The following is a 16,450-nucleotide window of genomic DNA, read 5'->3' as shown; positions in this document are numbered from 1 at the left end:
TGAGTTACATAGTCCTTACTTTGCACAGAGATTAATAAAGGGTAACAGATCAATAATTGTTCTGAGGTTTAGGATTTGTGGATCACGAATGTGAATGGTGGTGGTTTCTGGAGAAAAGTAAACAGTAGAACGTACACAAACGATTACTTCTGATTTCTCTCTTTTCAATGCAATGGAGACTCATTTCTGAGTTGTAAAGTTTCGCGATCTTCATTTGTGCAGAGGAGAGGGCAGAGAGAAGGGGAAGGTGTGAGAAAGATGAAAAGAGAAAAAGAAGGGGAGCTGACCGCCTCCAGAGCGGCCTGGAATTCTGGGTTCTCGGGGAAGCGGGCTGATTGATGCAGCTTGGATTCCCCTTTGGGACTTTCCAGATAAATCAGGGTTCAAGAACAGCTCAGATTCGGCTTGGTCGAGAGCCTCCAATAACAGGAGGAACTCACTTTGCATGGCGTGCCGCCCACGTCTGTGCAGCTCCTGAGCTAATCATCCAACTTCAGAATGTCTCGGTGCTGGTAATCCAGTCTGGTCCACCCCCTCCCATTAAATACGGCCGCCACAACCATTTTGCAATATGAACACCGTCCCCAGCTCCCCATCTCATGACCTGTTTAACAAAGCACTGCCTGACGCTGCTTAAATAAACTCCATTACGACCACAAATAGGAGCCCTGTCTCGGCATAATCTGCAAATTATATTTTATAATTTGTGAAACCCCACGGCAATGTCGCTCTTCATTAGTGCCTCAGAAAAGCAAAGAAGGGGAGATGAAAGTGAAATCATGTTGATGACTGTTAACATGTCTCGCAAAGGCGATCCTGAGTTCCCTGCAGGTTTATCTGGACCGTCCTGGCTTTTCCTCTGGCAGAGCCAAGAGAGGGGGTGGGAGGGGACGGTTTCCAACGAAGCCAGGTCAGTGTTGTTTCTTGTGGGAAATAATAACTTCCAGCCAGGAACATCAGACTTGCTTATTTAGAAAAACGATGAACGGAATGAACTTAAGCCCCCTCTCCTTTCTCCATCCTCGGTGCCATTTGGAGATGCGTCTACTCCCCTTCCACCGGAATTCCCTCCTAAGAAGAAGCTACTGCGATTAACCAGAGGAGAGGGGACTCATGCTTGTTAAATCCTCACCCTGTATGTGACGTTGCCTAGGCAGGGTTATGTTTGCCATTTCATATCATTCTTTTTGTTGCTGTTGTTGTTTTGTATGTGTGTGTGACTCTCTCTCTCTTTTTTTTTTTCCCCCACACCGCGTGGCGTGTTCCCTGACCGGGAATCGAACCTGCACCCCCTGCATTGGAAGCATGGAGTCTTAACCACTGGACTGCCGGGGAAGTCCCTTGTTTCTTTTTTTAAAAAAAAATTTTTGGAATATATTGATAGTTGATTTACAATGTTGTGTTAGTTTCAGGTGTACAGCAAAGTGATTCCTATCTATATATATCTATATATCTTCTTTTTTAGATCCTGTCCATTATAGGTTATTACAAGATATTGAGTATAGTTCCCTGTTCTATACAGTAGGTCCTTGTTGGTTATCTATTTTGTATATAGTAGCGTGTATATGTTTATCCCAACCTCCTAAGTTATCCCTTCCCTGATACCATAGCACTCTTGAAACAGGCCTAGGAAGAGCCTAGTTGACAATACAAATGAGTTGAGTAGAACAGCCTCGGGCCCTGGTGAGGAGTGGATTCAGTCCTGCCAACCTGCCCTGCCCGGGGCTGGGGAGGCGAGGTCCCGGGGCCTCACGGCTGGAACCACCCAGCAGAGCGGAAGCCCTGCCGCCACCGGAGCCTGGGCTCCACCTTGCTGGGGGGAAACAGTCCAGAAGAACTAAGCTCCTAGCCTCGGCAGCTCCGGCTCAGGCACAGCTGGGGCATTGGACGCCGGGTGGCGGCCTTTGGCCAGGGCAGCGTGACACGGGGTAAGGCTGCCCAGTGGTGGCCTCTCCAAGCTCTGCCGGAGGGTTCCCATCGCAGGTGCCTGCGGGCCACGTGCTCGGAGCTCCGGGCCTGGCTCTCCTCATGTTCCTGCCTGGTCTGAACACAGCAGTCTCTGTAGGAGCCCGTTTCCTGCTGCAACAGTTTGAAAACCACGGGCAGTTGGCTGGGCAGACAGAGCAAGGGTCCCAGTCTCAGGTCCCAGTGGAAAGGGAATGAGAGGCCGTGTAGGCTGTGGCTCAGACACCGCCAGGCTGAGGATGTCTGCAGGTGTTTAGTGAAGGGTAAGATACACCGCCAATCAGCGACCTGGCAGCAGAACTGGGCTCTCGACGGCAAAAGGGTATTTGGAAGTCCGTCTGGTGGGCACGTCAGCTCCTGCGACGAGACCATTGGGGCCCAGCCAGGAGCGGCCGAAGTGCCAGGGTGGCCGTCCCAGGGCTTGCCTACCCACCACCTCGAGTCTGAATCCAGACAGCGTCACCCGCTAGGCCTGGCCGTAGACCTGAGGGCCAATGCAGAGTGCCAGCCGGCCTGCCAAGACCAAGCCTGCCTTCAGGCCTGGCCGGCCAGGCTGGCTTCTGGGCTCGCGCATGGGGAGGTGGGGTTTCTCTCTCTGCTCCCAGGCTGCCTCCAACGTTGACAGGCCCCAGGAGGAGCAGGTACCCCGGCGGCCGTGTCCTCGAGGTGCAGGCAAGGCCTCGGCCTCTGACCCCTGGGCTCCGAGGTCCCCGTGGTGGTCGGGCTCCAGTGAATGCCCTGGGTGGTCCGGGTCAAGCCTGGGCCTTTGATGTTTATAACAAAACAACCGGCTTTTCGGGTTGCCATGTGGCTGCCAGACGGCTGAGCACGGCCGGTGATTACTCAGAAACCCCGCGCGCTCTCCAGCGGCTGGAGCGCTGGGTTTAAACACATATTAATAACTCAGCCATCTGTTCCGTCTCTTAATATTAAAATGTGAGATTGTTCATAGATTCACATCTATACATTGTGAAACCGATATTAAACATGACTGATACCAAAATAGCTCAAAGCATATTTATTTCAAAGGAAGCAGGACAATTTACATCTGAATCCTCACATTTGCAGAGAACTTTAAAGGCATCCCGAGAAAAGGATAAAAAGCCCTGCAGTTATGGCTGCAAGTTCACAGAAATGGTTGGACTTTAAACAGATGCAGTCTTTTTTATTTAAAAAATGTGAAATGTTATTTATAATCACAAAAGGATTTCTGCTTTTGGACTCATGATCTGGTTAGATTTTTGACTAAATCTTGTTTCTATTTCTCTCCCTGGGATGCTATCCTTCCATCAGCAAACGTGGTTACTTCTGCCCTGTTTTAGAACACTCCAACCTTCTTTCAGTCTTGCTGTTCCTTGAAGCTCCCACCCCCTCTCTTGTCCTCTGCCCTCTGGCGCTTCTGGAGCAATAGTCTGTTGAGGTGCACGATGCAGTCAGACTACCTAGCTGACCAGGTTCAGTGCCTCCTAAATATCTAATTGCCTCGTCTTAGACGAGCCTCGTCGGAGAGAATCGGGTCTCAGGTAAGCAGGAGGCTCATCGTATCACCACGCTGGTCTCTTTCTCAGTCTGGGCACCTCCATTTCCCCCTCCCCTGCCCACATCTGCATGGACGTGGGAGCCCAGTTTTTCTTTTTTTTTTGAGGTTGGCTTTTATTTTATTTTTTAAATTAATTTTTATTGGAGTATAGTTGCTTTACAATGTTGTGTTAATTTCTGCCGTACAACAAAGTGACTCAGCTCTACGTATACATGTATCCCCTCTTTTTTGGATTTCCTTCCCATTTAAGTCACCGCGGAGCACTGAGTAGAGTTATCTACTCTATACGTAGTATCAGTAGTGTATATATGTCAACCCCAATCTCCCAATTCATCCCACCCCTGCCCCTTTCCCCCTTGGTATCCAATGTTTGTTCTTCACGTCTGTGCCTCTGTTTCTGCTTTGCAAATGAGATCATCTATACCGTTTTTCTAGATTCTACGTATATGCATTAATATATGATATTCGTTTTTCCTCTTTCTGACTTCACTCTGTATGACAGTCTCTAGGTCCATCCACGTCTCTGCAAATGACACAAATTCATTCCTTTTTATGGCTGAGTAATATTCCGTTGTATGTATGTACCACATCTTCTTTATCCATTCTTCTTTTGATGGACACTTAGGTTGCTTCCATGTCCTGGCTATTGTAAATAGTGCTGCAATGAACATTGGGGGTGTATGTATCTTTTCAAATTAGAGTTTCCTCCAGATATAAGCCCAGGAGTGGGATTGCAGGATCATATGGTAGCCCTATTTTTAGTTTTTAAAGGAACCTCCATACTGTTCTCCATAGTGGCTGCACCGGTTTACATTCCCACCAACAGTGTATGAACGTTCTTTTTTCTGTGGGAGCCCTTTGTTTATCAGATACACTCCAAATATCTGGTCCCCTTTCAGGCTCCTGAACGGTCTAGATCTACCTTATCTTTCTCACCTTATCGCACCCTTTCTTCAAAACTCAACTACATGCTGCCTTTTCCAAAAGCCGCCCCCAGCTGCTCAGCTGAAAGCCGTCTGTTCTGCTCCTGGATGTTTGCAGAGCCCTACGGCATGTACGACTGTCTATGTAGAAACGGAGCTGTCTGTGTGGACCTCACTGCGAGGGGAGACCTTGGAGGGTGAAGGCAGGATGCTCTGGGAGCATTTTGGAGAACTCATGGGCGGGAGCAGAGATGTCTGTGAAAGTGCAAGAGTGAGAATAGAAATATCAGAACACACCTTGTAAGCGCAGGGCAGCTTTGAAAAGGAAGAAGGTCACATACATGTGTGTGTACTGCATGGGTCCACTTATACACAGACATTTTCAATAAATATATTGTAAATTAAAATGTATTTTAATTTACACATCTTTAAGTGTGGGGAAAAGTCTGTGTGCATGAGAGATCACAAGGTGTGGAATAAAAAGAACTAGGGTTTTTATTGAAATATAGTTAATATACAATATTTTGTTAGTTTCAGGTGTACTACATAGTGATTTGACATTTGCATACACTGTGAAATGATCACGATAAGTCTAGTCACCTTCTGTCCCCACACAAAATTATTACAGTATTATTCACCGTATTCCTTACACTGTGTATAACATCCTCATGGCTTATTTATTTTATATGTTTTTTCTTTAAATTTTTAATTGAAGTATAGTTGATTTACAATATTATATTAGTTTCAGGTGCACAACATAGTGACTCAAAATTTTTATAGATTATACTGCATTTAAAGTTATTATAAAATACTGGCTATATTCCCTGTGCTGTACCATATACCCTTGTAGCTTATTTATTTATTTATTTATTTATTTATTTATTTATTTATTAAATGTTGGCATATGCCTTTTGCTTTTTTTTAATTATTATTAATTTATTAATTTATTTATTTTTGGCTGTGTTGGGTCTTCGTTTCTGTGCGAGGGCTTTCTCTAGTTGCGGCGAGCGGGGGCCACTCTTCATCGTGGTGCGCGGGCCTCTCACTGTCGCGGCCTCTCTTTTTGCGGAGCACAGGCTCCAGACGCGCAGGCTCAGTAGTTGTGGCTCACGGGCCTAGTTGCTCCGCGGCATGTGGGATCTTCCCAGACCAGGGCTCGAACCCGTGTCCCCTGCATCGGCAGGCAGATTCTCAACCACTGCACCACCAGGGAAGCCCCGCTTATTTATTTTATACATAGTAGTTTGTACCTCTTACTCCACTGCCCCTCTCTTGCCTCCCGCTTCCCTCTCCCCACTGGTAACCACTAGTTTGTTCTCTACATCTGTGAGTCTGTTTCTATTTTGTTATATTCATTTGTTTGCTTTATTTTTTAGATTCCACATATAAATGATAACATACAGTATTTATCTTTCTCTGTCTGACTTATTTCACTAAGCATAATACCTTCCAGGTCCATCCATGTTGTTGCAAGTGGCAGAATTTCATTCTTTTTTATGGCTGAGTAATATTCCATTGTATATGGTGTGTGTGTGTGTGTGTGTGTGTGTGTGTGTGTGTGTGTGTATAAGAGTTTCCTCCAGGTGTATGCCCAGGAGTGGGATTGCACTAATATATATATATATATTATATATATATTGTGTATATATACACATCTATCTATCACATCTTCTTTATCCACTCATCTGTTGATGGACACTTAGGTTGCTTCCATATCTTGGCTGTTGTAAATAATGCTGCTATGAACATGGCGGCACATGTGTCTTTTTGAAAAAAAAAAAATTAAAAATCTAGGCACTAAAAATATGATCCTCAGCCTTTTAATGGTCATAGCACAATTTAAAAAAAAAAGAGCTAGGGTTTGATTCTATCCAGACTGCTTCCGCTTCCTGCCTTTGGGTGAAGCATTTATCAATTCCTTAGTTTCTGAGGATGAGAGACCAGTATTGGGATTTTCAATTGCATGGGGGATGCAAGGTAACCCATAACCCCCGAGTTGCGCAAGGGTCAATGTATATATGAGCAGTGGGTGCGAATCTCTGCCCAAACCCTAGTGGTTATACAAGTGCTTTACTTTCCTGCAACGGGGCTTGAATTTCTCTTTTAGGCCCGCATTCCACCAGCAACAGGACCTGAACGTCCATCAGTTCAGAGGTGGCCCCTTCCCTGGGGTGTGTCTCCACATGGGGGCCTCGGGGAGGCGTCACACTGGGTAGAACCTGCCCCACCTGCTGGGGCGTCCGGGGACCAGGAGGGCTGTTTCAGGGCGGCTTCCGGACCCCACGGAGGGGAATTCCTTCTGCTCCACGTTGAGGGGCCCACCCTGTTCCTTTTGGAGGTCACTTGTAAGCGTGTCTGGTACCAATTCTGGGTTTGAGCACTGGGCTGGGACCTACCTAGGGAAGGCTCCCTCTGCCCTGCGGCCCTGGCTTTGGAAGTCGGGTGCACACAGGGACCCCAATGACATCCACACTCATTGTCTGCCCCTCCGCATACAGATCCCCTGTGATCTCATCTCTGGGCCCAGGAAGGACCAGCTCGGACTGATCTTATAATGCCATCTCTCTCTTTAGGCCAATACCTCACTTAAAAAAAAAAAAAAGTATTTATTTATTTATTCTGGCTGCGCCACGTGGCTTACAGGATCTCAGTTCCCCGACCAGGGATCGAACCCATGCCCCCTGCAGTGGGAGCACCGAGTCCTAACCACTGGACCGCCAGGGAAGTCCCAAGACCTCACATCTTAGAACTCAAGATGCCACAGCTTGACTCCTGTTCTCTGAGCTCTGCCGTGTCATCCATTCTCTGAGGCACGAAGCAGGGGGTGCTGGAGGGAGGCCGGGGTGCAGGGATCTACGAGGAAAACACACCTGAGTCAAACTGCAAAAAACTGGGGGCAGAAAGGAGAATATTTGCTTAAATTTTAGAACTGTTTTTGGGTGGTGGGGATTTGGTAGTTTTTTTTTTACTTAAATTTTTTTTCAACACTGAACATGAATTACTTTTATAACTAGGGGGAAAAAACTCCAAACCAATGACTTATAAAAAAAGACCCACTCTGTTTCATTCTTAAACATGTCTGGTTTGGATCTCATTTCAGTGTGTGTGTTCAGAATGCCCAGCAAATCTTGTTTAATCTTCGTAAAGACCCAAGTTAAAGCACTAATTCCAAACCTGGTCATTCATCTCCCTCTGTCCACCATTCAGCATGTTCTTACTTCCAGGTGCTCGGATGCACCAGCGGGCAAGGTAGACAGTTTCTGTCCTCACAGAGTTTGTGGCCCTTAAGGGACTGACCTGATGGATGCGTGGATCTGACCCCCAGAGTCCCAGTTCTGAACAAGCAAACACAGGAACAGCCCCACATGCAGACGTTTTCCTCACAAAGCTAATTTTGTCTAGGCTGTTACATGTTACAGTAGCAGAAAAGTACAGCCAACTCTCATTATTTGTGGATGCTGTATTTGCGAAATCGCCTAGTCACTAAAACTTATTTGTAAGCCCCAAATACTCCCAATACTTTTTTGGTCCTTTGTGTGGCCATGCGCAGAGCAGCAAAAAATTTGAGTTGCCTGACGCACATGTTTCCCGCTGAGGTTGAACCAAGTGATGCTCTGCCTCCTTGCCTCAGCCTCGTACAGAGATGACCAGAGGACGGAGCCGGGAGCGGACAGTCCAGTGCAGAGTAAGAAGCTCTGTCTCTGGGGCCAGCTGGGTGGGGTTGAATCCCAGCTCTGGAACCCATTAGTGGGATGGCCTCAGGCAACTCACTCAACACTTCTGAGCCTCCTTTGTTTTCTCTTTTGTAAAATAAGGAAAATAGGATCTGCCTGGATGAGTTGTTTTTAAGATTACAGACTGTGCTCTGTGTGAGATTCGTATATACCTACCGTCAGTGTGTTCACATCTCCCCTAGGGCAATGGCTCAGCACTCACTGATCCAGTGTTTATGGCAAGTTCATTACTAACATGAATAATGAGAATGGACTCCACTGGGTTTAGAGGTCTCCAGCCAAAGAGGCTCCTGTTAGGTGGAGAGCTGGCAGGGTGACAGTTCTGTGCCCTGAGGACTGGGGTCGTGTGGGGAAGGAGGAGTTGTGTTGAGGAGTGTCTTAGCTGAGGCTGCACGACAGATTACCACAGACTGACTGATTTAAAAATCAGAAGTTTACTTAAAGTTCTGTAGGCTGGGAAATCTGAGATCAAGATGCTAGTTGGCTTGTTTAATGATGAGACTCTTTTTCTGGCTTGCAGACGGCTGTTTTCTCCTTGGATATTCATATGGCAGAGAGAGAGAGAGAGAGAGAGAGAGAGAAGGAGGGAGGGAGAGAGAGAGGAAGCAAGCTCTCTCGTGTGTCTTCTTATAAGTGCACTAATCCTATCACGAGGGTTCCACTCTCATGACCTAATTACCTCTTTTTTAAAAGATAAATTAGTTAATTAATTAATTTATTTTTGGCTGCATTGAGTCTTTGTTGCTGCACGCAGGCTTTCTCTAGTTGCAGTGAGTGGGGGCTACTCTTCGTTGCAGTGCGAAGGCTTCTCATTGCGGTGGCTTCTCTTGCTGCGGACCACGGGCTCTAGGCTCATGGGCTTCAGTAGTTGTGGCACGCAGGCTCAGTAGCTGTGGCTCGCGGGCTCTAGAGCGCAGGCTCAGTAATGTGGCACACGGGCTTAGTTGCTCCAAGGCATGTGGGGTCTCCCTGGACCAGGGCTCGAACCCGTGTCCCCTGCATTGGCAGGCGGACTCCTAACAACTGCACCACCAGGGAAGTCCCCTAATTACATCTTAAAGGCCCCGTTTTCAGACACCATCACACTGGGGACTAGGGCTTCAATATGTGAATTTGGGAGAGGGGGATACAAAAATTCAGCCCATAGCAATGAGGGAGAACCATTGCCCTGCAGGGCAGGCCTGCAAAAGGAGTTATAGATAGTCAGGGAAGGATAATTCTGTACTCAGCACTTGGGCAGAAATGGAAAGAAAGTGCAGAGAGGGAGACTGGAGGCTGCTGAGGGTACACGTTTCCACGGTGTGGAGAGCAGTCCTCAGGCTACCGCGCCAGCGACGCATTGCAGGAGAGTAAATCCAATTATATTTGTAACTTCTTCCGTGGGTTAAAACATGAGTTATCTTTTAAGATAAGGTTTTGTTTTTCATTTTCATTGACCATTTCTCCCCCTGACTTATGGATGGTTTGGAGCTTGAACGTACAGTTCTTGGGATACGGCCACTGCATTTGCGTCACAACCGACAACCACTATCTTAATCCCTTCATTACCAAAGAAAGATTTATTTTCCCAAGTCTTCAGTCTTAACTGAGTGGAATATTTACTAGAATCACTGGGTTTTGTGACCCTCCCCTCCTCCTTTCCCTACCAGGTTGGCCTGGGAGTCCAGTGCAAAGCCTCCGGGCTGGAGCGTGGTCTCATTGCTGATCTTCTGCAGCTATATTGGCCAGGATGGAAGAGAGCAGTGGTGGTCCAAAGCCTTGCTTCTTGTCTGATGTTAGACTGAATTGTGTCACCCCCGCCACCCCCTAATTCACACATTGAAGCCCTAACCCCCAATGTGACTGTATCTGAAGGCTGGGATTCTAAGGATAATTAAGGTTAAATGAGGTCATGAGGGTGGGCTCTAATCCACAAAGAATGGGGTCCTCGTAAGAAGAGGAAGAGACACCAGAGCTCTCTCTTTCTCTGTGCACGTGCACAGAGAAAGGTCGTGTGAGGACACAGGAAGAAGGTGGCCGTCTACAAGCCAAGGAGAGAGGCTTCACCAGAAACTCACCCTGCTGATGCCTTGGTCTTAGACTTCCAGCTTCCAGAAGTGTGAGAAAATAAATTTTTTATTGTTTAAGCCCCCAGTCTGTGGTATTTTGTTATGGCCACCCAAGCTGACTAATACCTCTGGTAATGAAGAACGGAATCAGGGCTTCTCCACTCTGGTACCCTGGAGCCTCCTCAGCTTCCACTTAGCCCTCCACCCTTACTAATGGGATCCAGAAATTCCCAGCTATGTGGGAATTGGGTGGGACTGATTCTGATCAATTAAAGCCATCTGCACGTTGAATTCTTTGGTTATGGTGATTAGTCTAAGACTGAGCATATTGACCCAACCAGAGAGAAGCCCAGGGCTCTTGCTCAATGGTTGAAGAAAGAGAAGATCCCTCTCCTTGGAAATAAATGACGATACATGAGCCTGTAGGCTCCTGACACATACCTCACTACCATGAGGGCTTGAGACAGACCCAGGGGCATCCCAGAGAAACAACTGCATCTGAAGACATCATGAATATTTGGCCCCAACTGCACTGTCGTACCTCTGGACTTTTTAGTTATGTGACAGCAAATCGCTTTCATTGTTTTAGCTAAATGCGTTGTGTTTCTTGTGACCTGTCCCTGGAACTCATCCTGACTGGAACTCTCTCCCACCAATTGATTTCCCACACAACACTCAGAGTGCACACGTAAGAATACAAAGCTGATTCATGTCACTTTGTAGCTTGAGTCCTTTCAGTAACTTCCTGTTCCATTTAAGATAAAATCTAGGGGCTATTTCTGGTAATGGTGGTGAAAGAAAATCAAGTGACTTCTTCCCTCTGCAGAAAATAAGTACAACACTGACAAAATTATTAAAGACAATCATTTCAGGTCACTGGAAAGTGACAAAAGATAGGCAACAACTTGAGAAGAATTTACCCATGAAAATTGCTACAACATTGGGTAAGAGTGGTGAGTCTGTGGCCTTCTAGTCTGGAGGCATTTCCATCTCACCCAACTTGGGTGGGAAAAACTTACAACTTTACCAGCTGGACTTGACAGATTTGATTCAGGGAGTTGACAGAGCAGCTAGAAATTTAAGGGTGAGATTTTGGAAGTGAGAGAGCCAAGGAAGAGCACAGACGGGAGTCTCTCCACACATTGCTGGTTGACTGCTAGACAATGCAGGCACACGGGAACCACAGGAGGTCTAGCAAAAATCGAAAGCCTGGTAGATGTGTGACTTTACTGCACTTTTGAGAACACCCCTCAGTCCACACATAGCTTAGGCAGCAGAGAGCGGAAGACTTACTGGCTTGAAGTGTCTGAGCATAATCTCTGCCTAAATCATTGCCTGACTATAAAACCATGCAGGTGAAGGGGAAACCCCTAAGAGTCAGACCCCACTCCCTTAAAAAAAAATGAGCAGAGATTTCAGTGGCTGTCCATTGACAGTGAGATAGATTTGCAGGTTGAATCCAGGCAAGTTACTTGTCTGCTAAAACTAAGAGCCCTCAGAAGAGCAAAACAGAATCCAGAATTGCTGCAACATTGCCTACAATGTCTGGTTTTAAATAAAGAATTATTAGACAGGCAAAGAAAAAGTAAAGTATTTTCCATACCCAGGGAGAGAAGGAAGGAGGGAAATCATTCAATAGAAACTTACTCTGAGTCAGCTCAGACATTACACCTAGCAGACAAAGTCTTCAAAGCAGTAAAATAGATAGCTAGTGGGAAGCAGCCGCATAGCACAGGGAGATCAGCTCGGTGCTTTCTGACCACCTAGAGGGGTGGGATAGGGAGGGTGGGAGGGAGACACAAGAAGGAGGAGATATGGGGATATATGTATATGTATAGCTGATTCACTTTGTTATACAGCAGAAAATAACATACCACTGTAAAGCAATTATACTCCAATAAAGATGTTAAAAAAATATATATTCAAAATATTCGAGGAAACTATGCCAACAACGAATAAACAAAGAATCTCAACAGAGAAATGGAAAAAAGAAGCAAATGGAAATTCTAGAGCTTAAAACTGTACTAACTGAAATGAAAAATTCATGGCATGTGTTTATTTGGGATGTGAGAAGAAAGAATTGCTGAATTTGATAGAATGACAGAAATAATTTAATCCAAAGAACAAAAAGAAAACACCTCACGATCAAACTGCCAAAAGCCAGAAGTAAAGAAATCACTTTTTTCTATTTTTTGGCCACGCCCCGTGGCATGTGGGATCTTAGTTCCCTGGCCAGGGATCAAAACCCTGCAGTGGAAGCATGGTGTCTTAACCACTGGACTGCCAGGGAAGTCCCAAGAAATCATTTTTAAGAGAGCAAAAAGAATGTTACATTCTACACAGGGAACAACAATATAATTTACTGTTGACTTTTCATAGAAATAACAGAAGCCAAAAGACATTGAAAGCCTAAAATCCTTTGTGAATTTGCTGCATTTTCTGTGAAAGAACAGTGGCTTCCTATTCTTTTTTAGTGATTTCCTATTCTGTTTAATGACAGGCTAAAAGAAAATAAAAAGCTATAACCAACAAGACCGTCTCTCAAAACTGAAGACAAAACATAAAACCATTTCTAGGTTTAAAAAAGAGAGAGAAAATAAAACTGAGAGAATTTGTTGCTGGCAAACCTGTGCTAAAAGAGCTGCTTAAGAGAGGTGACATTGGATGGTAACTTGGATAGTAACTTAGATTCAAGAAAGACTAAAGAATACCCCAAATGGAAATAATATATATTTTTCTTCTATTACTTTTTAAAAAAAGACATATGACTATTGGAAGCAAAAATTATAATACCACATGGTTGGGCTTTAACATATAAAGATTATATATATGACCACAATAGCACAAAAAATAGCACAAAAGGGAACGGAGTTATATAAATGCAAAGTTCCTACATTTTATTTGAAGTTAGTATTAACTTGAAATAGATGGTGATAAATAAAAGATGTATATTGTAATACTTAGGTAAAGCACTAAAATTAATGCAAAGAAATATAGCTAAAAAGTCAATACAGGGACTTCCCTGGTGGTGCAGTGGTTGGGAATCCGCCTGCCAATGCAGGGGACATGGGTTCGATCCCTGGTCCGGGAAGATCCCACATGCCATGGAGCAGCTAAGCCCTTGCACCACAACTACCTAGCCTGCGCTCTAGAGCCCACAAGCCACAACTACTGAGCCCTTGTGCCTAGAGCCTGTGCTCCGCAACAAGAGAAGCCACCACAATGAGAAACCTGTGCACCGCAACGAAGAGTAGCCCCCGCTCGTCGCAACTAGAGAAAGCCTGCGCAGCAATGAAGACCCAATGCGCTAAAACAAAATAAAATTTAAAAAAAATTTTAAAAGTTAATACAAGAATTTAAATGAAATACGAAAACATATTTGTTTAATATAAAACTGCAGGAGTAACAGGGATTAAAAAGAGAGAGAGAGAAAGATGAGACAAATAAGAAAAAAATAGCTAAAGGCAGACTTATAACCATGGGAATGAACTAAAAATTCCAATCAAAAGACAGAAACTGTCAGACTGGAGAAAGGAGAGAGATGTTGCCTATAAGAGATCATTTTAAGTTCAAAAACATAAAGAGGTTAAAGTATATGGATGAATAAATATATAGGAGGCAAATACATAAACAATAATCAGAAGGGAGATGAATGATTTTTTATTAATGTCAGACAACATAGACTTTAAGAAAATGAATATTACTAGAGACAAAGAGTATTTTATAATGATAAAAGTGTCAATACAAGAGAAAGGAATGAAATATTATTAATTTATTTGTACCTAAAAGAGAGCTCCAAAATTCATAAAGTAAAAACTGACAGAATTGAAAGATGAGATAGAAATACCAATAATTACAGTTGAAGATATCAATACTCTTTTCTCAGTAAGCGATAGAACAAGTAGAACAGTAAGAACAGAAAACTTGAACAGCACTTGACCAAACTGACATCTATAGAACACTTCACCCAACAACAGCAGAATACCTTTTGTTTTCAAATGTACATGGAATGTTTACAAAATAAACTCTATGCTGGATGATAAAACATTTTAAATGTCTGTACATTTAAAAAGATTACTATCGTATATAGCATGCTCTTTGATGACAATGGAAATAACTTTAGGAATCTACAACAGACAAAATTTGAGAAATCCTAATATATGGGGAAACTAAACACACTTCTAACTAACTTATGAGTCAAAGAAGAGATCACAAGGAAAATTAGAAAATGCATCAAACAATGAAACAGAGAACACAACATATTCAAATTCGTGGGATGTAGCTAAAGCAGTGGTTATATGGAAAATTTATAGCTTTAAAAGCTTATGTTATAAAAGAAGGCAGTTCTAAAATCAGTGAACTAAGCTTCCAACTTAGGAAGCTAAAAATGAAGAGAAAATTAAATACTGAGTAAGTAGAAGGAAGGCAATAATAAAGATCAGTAGGGAAATCAATAAAATACAACATGGAAAAACAATAGAAAAAAACAAAAAAACCAAATGCGGGTTCTTTGCAAAGATCAATAAAATTGACAAACCTTTATCTGGATTGAGAGAAGACACAAATTACCAATTAGGAATGAAAGAGGGAACATCACTACAGATCTTAAAAACATTAAGTGGGTAACAAGAAAATATTACAAACAATCTGCTCTGAAATTTAAAACACATTAATGAAAGAAATTAAAGAACACCTAAATAAAATGGAGGGATATACCATGTTCATGGTCTGAAAGATCCTGGGTACTCTTTTGCCATCTTACCTGGGGGCCTTGACAGAAGACAAGTTCATTTCTTGCTCATGTTACAGTCCTGTGTGGGTTGGGGGAGGGGAGGGAAGACTCTGCTTCACCGGGTGACTCAGGGACCAGCTTCTTCCATCTTGTAGCTCCTCCTTCCTCTAGACCCTCAGAGTCCCTTCCTTTCATCTGGAAGGTGCCTGAAGAGCAAACCTGGAGAATTGTGCAGGGATTTTTGTATGACTACATTAGATTTTGCTATACAAATCACCCTGCACTTAGTGCTGCCGTTACCACCGCAGGTGGTGATTCTGAACAGTGTCGTGGTTCCCGCCACAGCCCGCAGTGGGGATGTGTGGATGGTATTTCAGCTTTAGGTTTCCCCAGGGCTTGGGAAGCCCCACTCTGCTTGTCATCCTCTCCAACCAGCAAAATGAACATATACCTCTTCCCCAAGTGGCAAAACCACTGGGAGTGATTCTCCCTTTTCTCTTGGTTGGGGGAATTCCCTCTGGGCTGCAGTTCTGAGGGGACCCTGTGGGCACCGTTGGGCTCCACCCTGCGGTGTCCGTTCAGCACACGGTTCTGGCACCTTGGTGACCCTCTCTCTGTGCGCCCCCTCAGTGCTCCTCTGATCCTTACAGCAACATTCGAGATCTTTCTCTGGTGTGTCTGGAAGTTCCCTTCCTTCAGCTTTTAGTGAAGGGTACTAAAATGAATGCATTTTCTAGGGAAACGTAACCAAAGCGAAGCACTTCTTGGGGCCAGTTTTTTTCTTTAGACTTTAAGCAACAAAGAAGCGGGATGGTTTCCAAGACCTCAGCCCAGGGCAATTTGGTATGTGTGCCTTTTCTGTGACTTCCTCCCTCCAGCCCTTTCTGTGCGGGCAGCCCCTGGCCTCCACAGCGGGAGAAGTGATTCACCATCTCCCTCCGGGCACAGGGATGATGGAGTAAATTGACTTCAGGGACCAGGCTGATCACCACAGCTCTGTTCATCCGTTACTGCCAAGAGGTGAAGTTCAGAAGTCAGCCTGATCTCTTCTACCCCTAGGTCACAGCAAACTGATTCCCTCTTCCCCTCCCATACTACCTAAAGTAACATCTATCTAAAACCCTGCTGTAGGCTGAAATTCTGGGCCACCTACACCCTGCCAAATTCCTGTGTTGAAGTCTTGACCCCCAGTACCTACAAATGTAACTCTATTTGGAGACACGGGTCTATAAAGAGATGATGAGGTTAAAATGAGATCCTGTGGATGGGCCCTAATCCAACTTGACTGGTGTCCTTACGAGAAGAGGAGAGTAGGACATGGACACGCACAGAGGAAAGATCACGTGAGGACACAGGGAGAAGACAGCCGTCTACACGCCGAGGAGAAACCAACCCTGCTGACACCTTGACCTTGGGCTTCTAGCCTGCAGAACTGTGAGAAGACAAACGCCTGTCCTTTAAGCCCCCCAGCCTGAGGCATTGTGTTATGGCGGCTGGAACAGCCTGAG

General features: G+C 44.7%; 1 protein-coding gene across 6 annotated transcripts in view; it reads left to right on the top strand.

Annotated features, from left to right (window-relative positions):
* PSMG1 (proteasome assembly chaperone 1) overlaps positions 1 to 16,450 on the top strand; it is a 101,051-nt gene that overhangs the window by 16,943 nt on the left and 67,658 nt on the right. The window contains exon 6 of one of the 6 annotated variants that reach the window (XM_059921566.1): positions 1,305 to 3,065. The exons of the other annotated variants lie outside the window; for them this stretch is intronic. Coding sequence (XP_059777549.1) covers positions 1,305 to 1,317 — 13 coding nt within the window. The 3' untranslated portion in view covers positions 1,318 to 3,065. Of the gene's footprint in view, positions 1 to 1,304; positions 3,066 to 16,450 lie in introns of those variants that run through there. 6 annotated transcript variants of the gene reach the window in all.

Source organism: Balaenoptera ricei, chromosome 4, assembly GCF_028023285.1.
Source record: "Balaenoptera ricei isolate mBalRic1 chromosome 4, mBalRic1.hap2, whole genome shotgun sequence".
NCBI classification, from domain to species: domain Eukaryota; kingdom Metazoa; phylum Chordata; class Mammalia; order Artiodactyla; family Balaenopteridae; genus Balaenoptera; species Balaenoptera ricei.
This window is presented reverse-complemented; position numbering and strand designations above follow the sequence as displayed.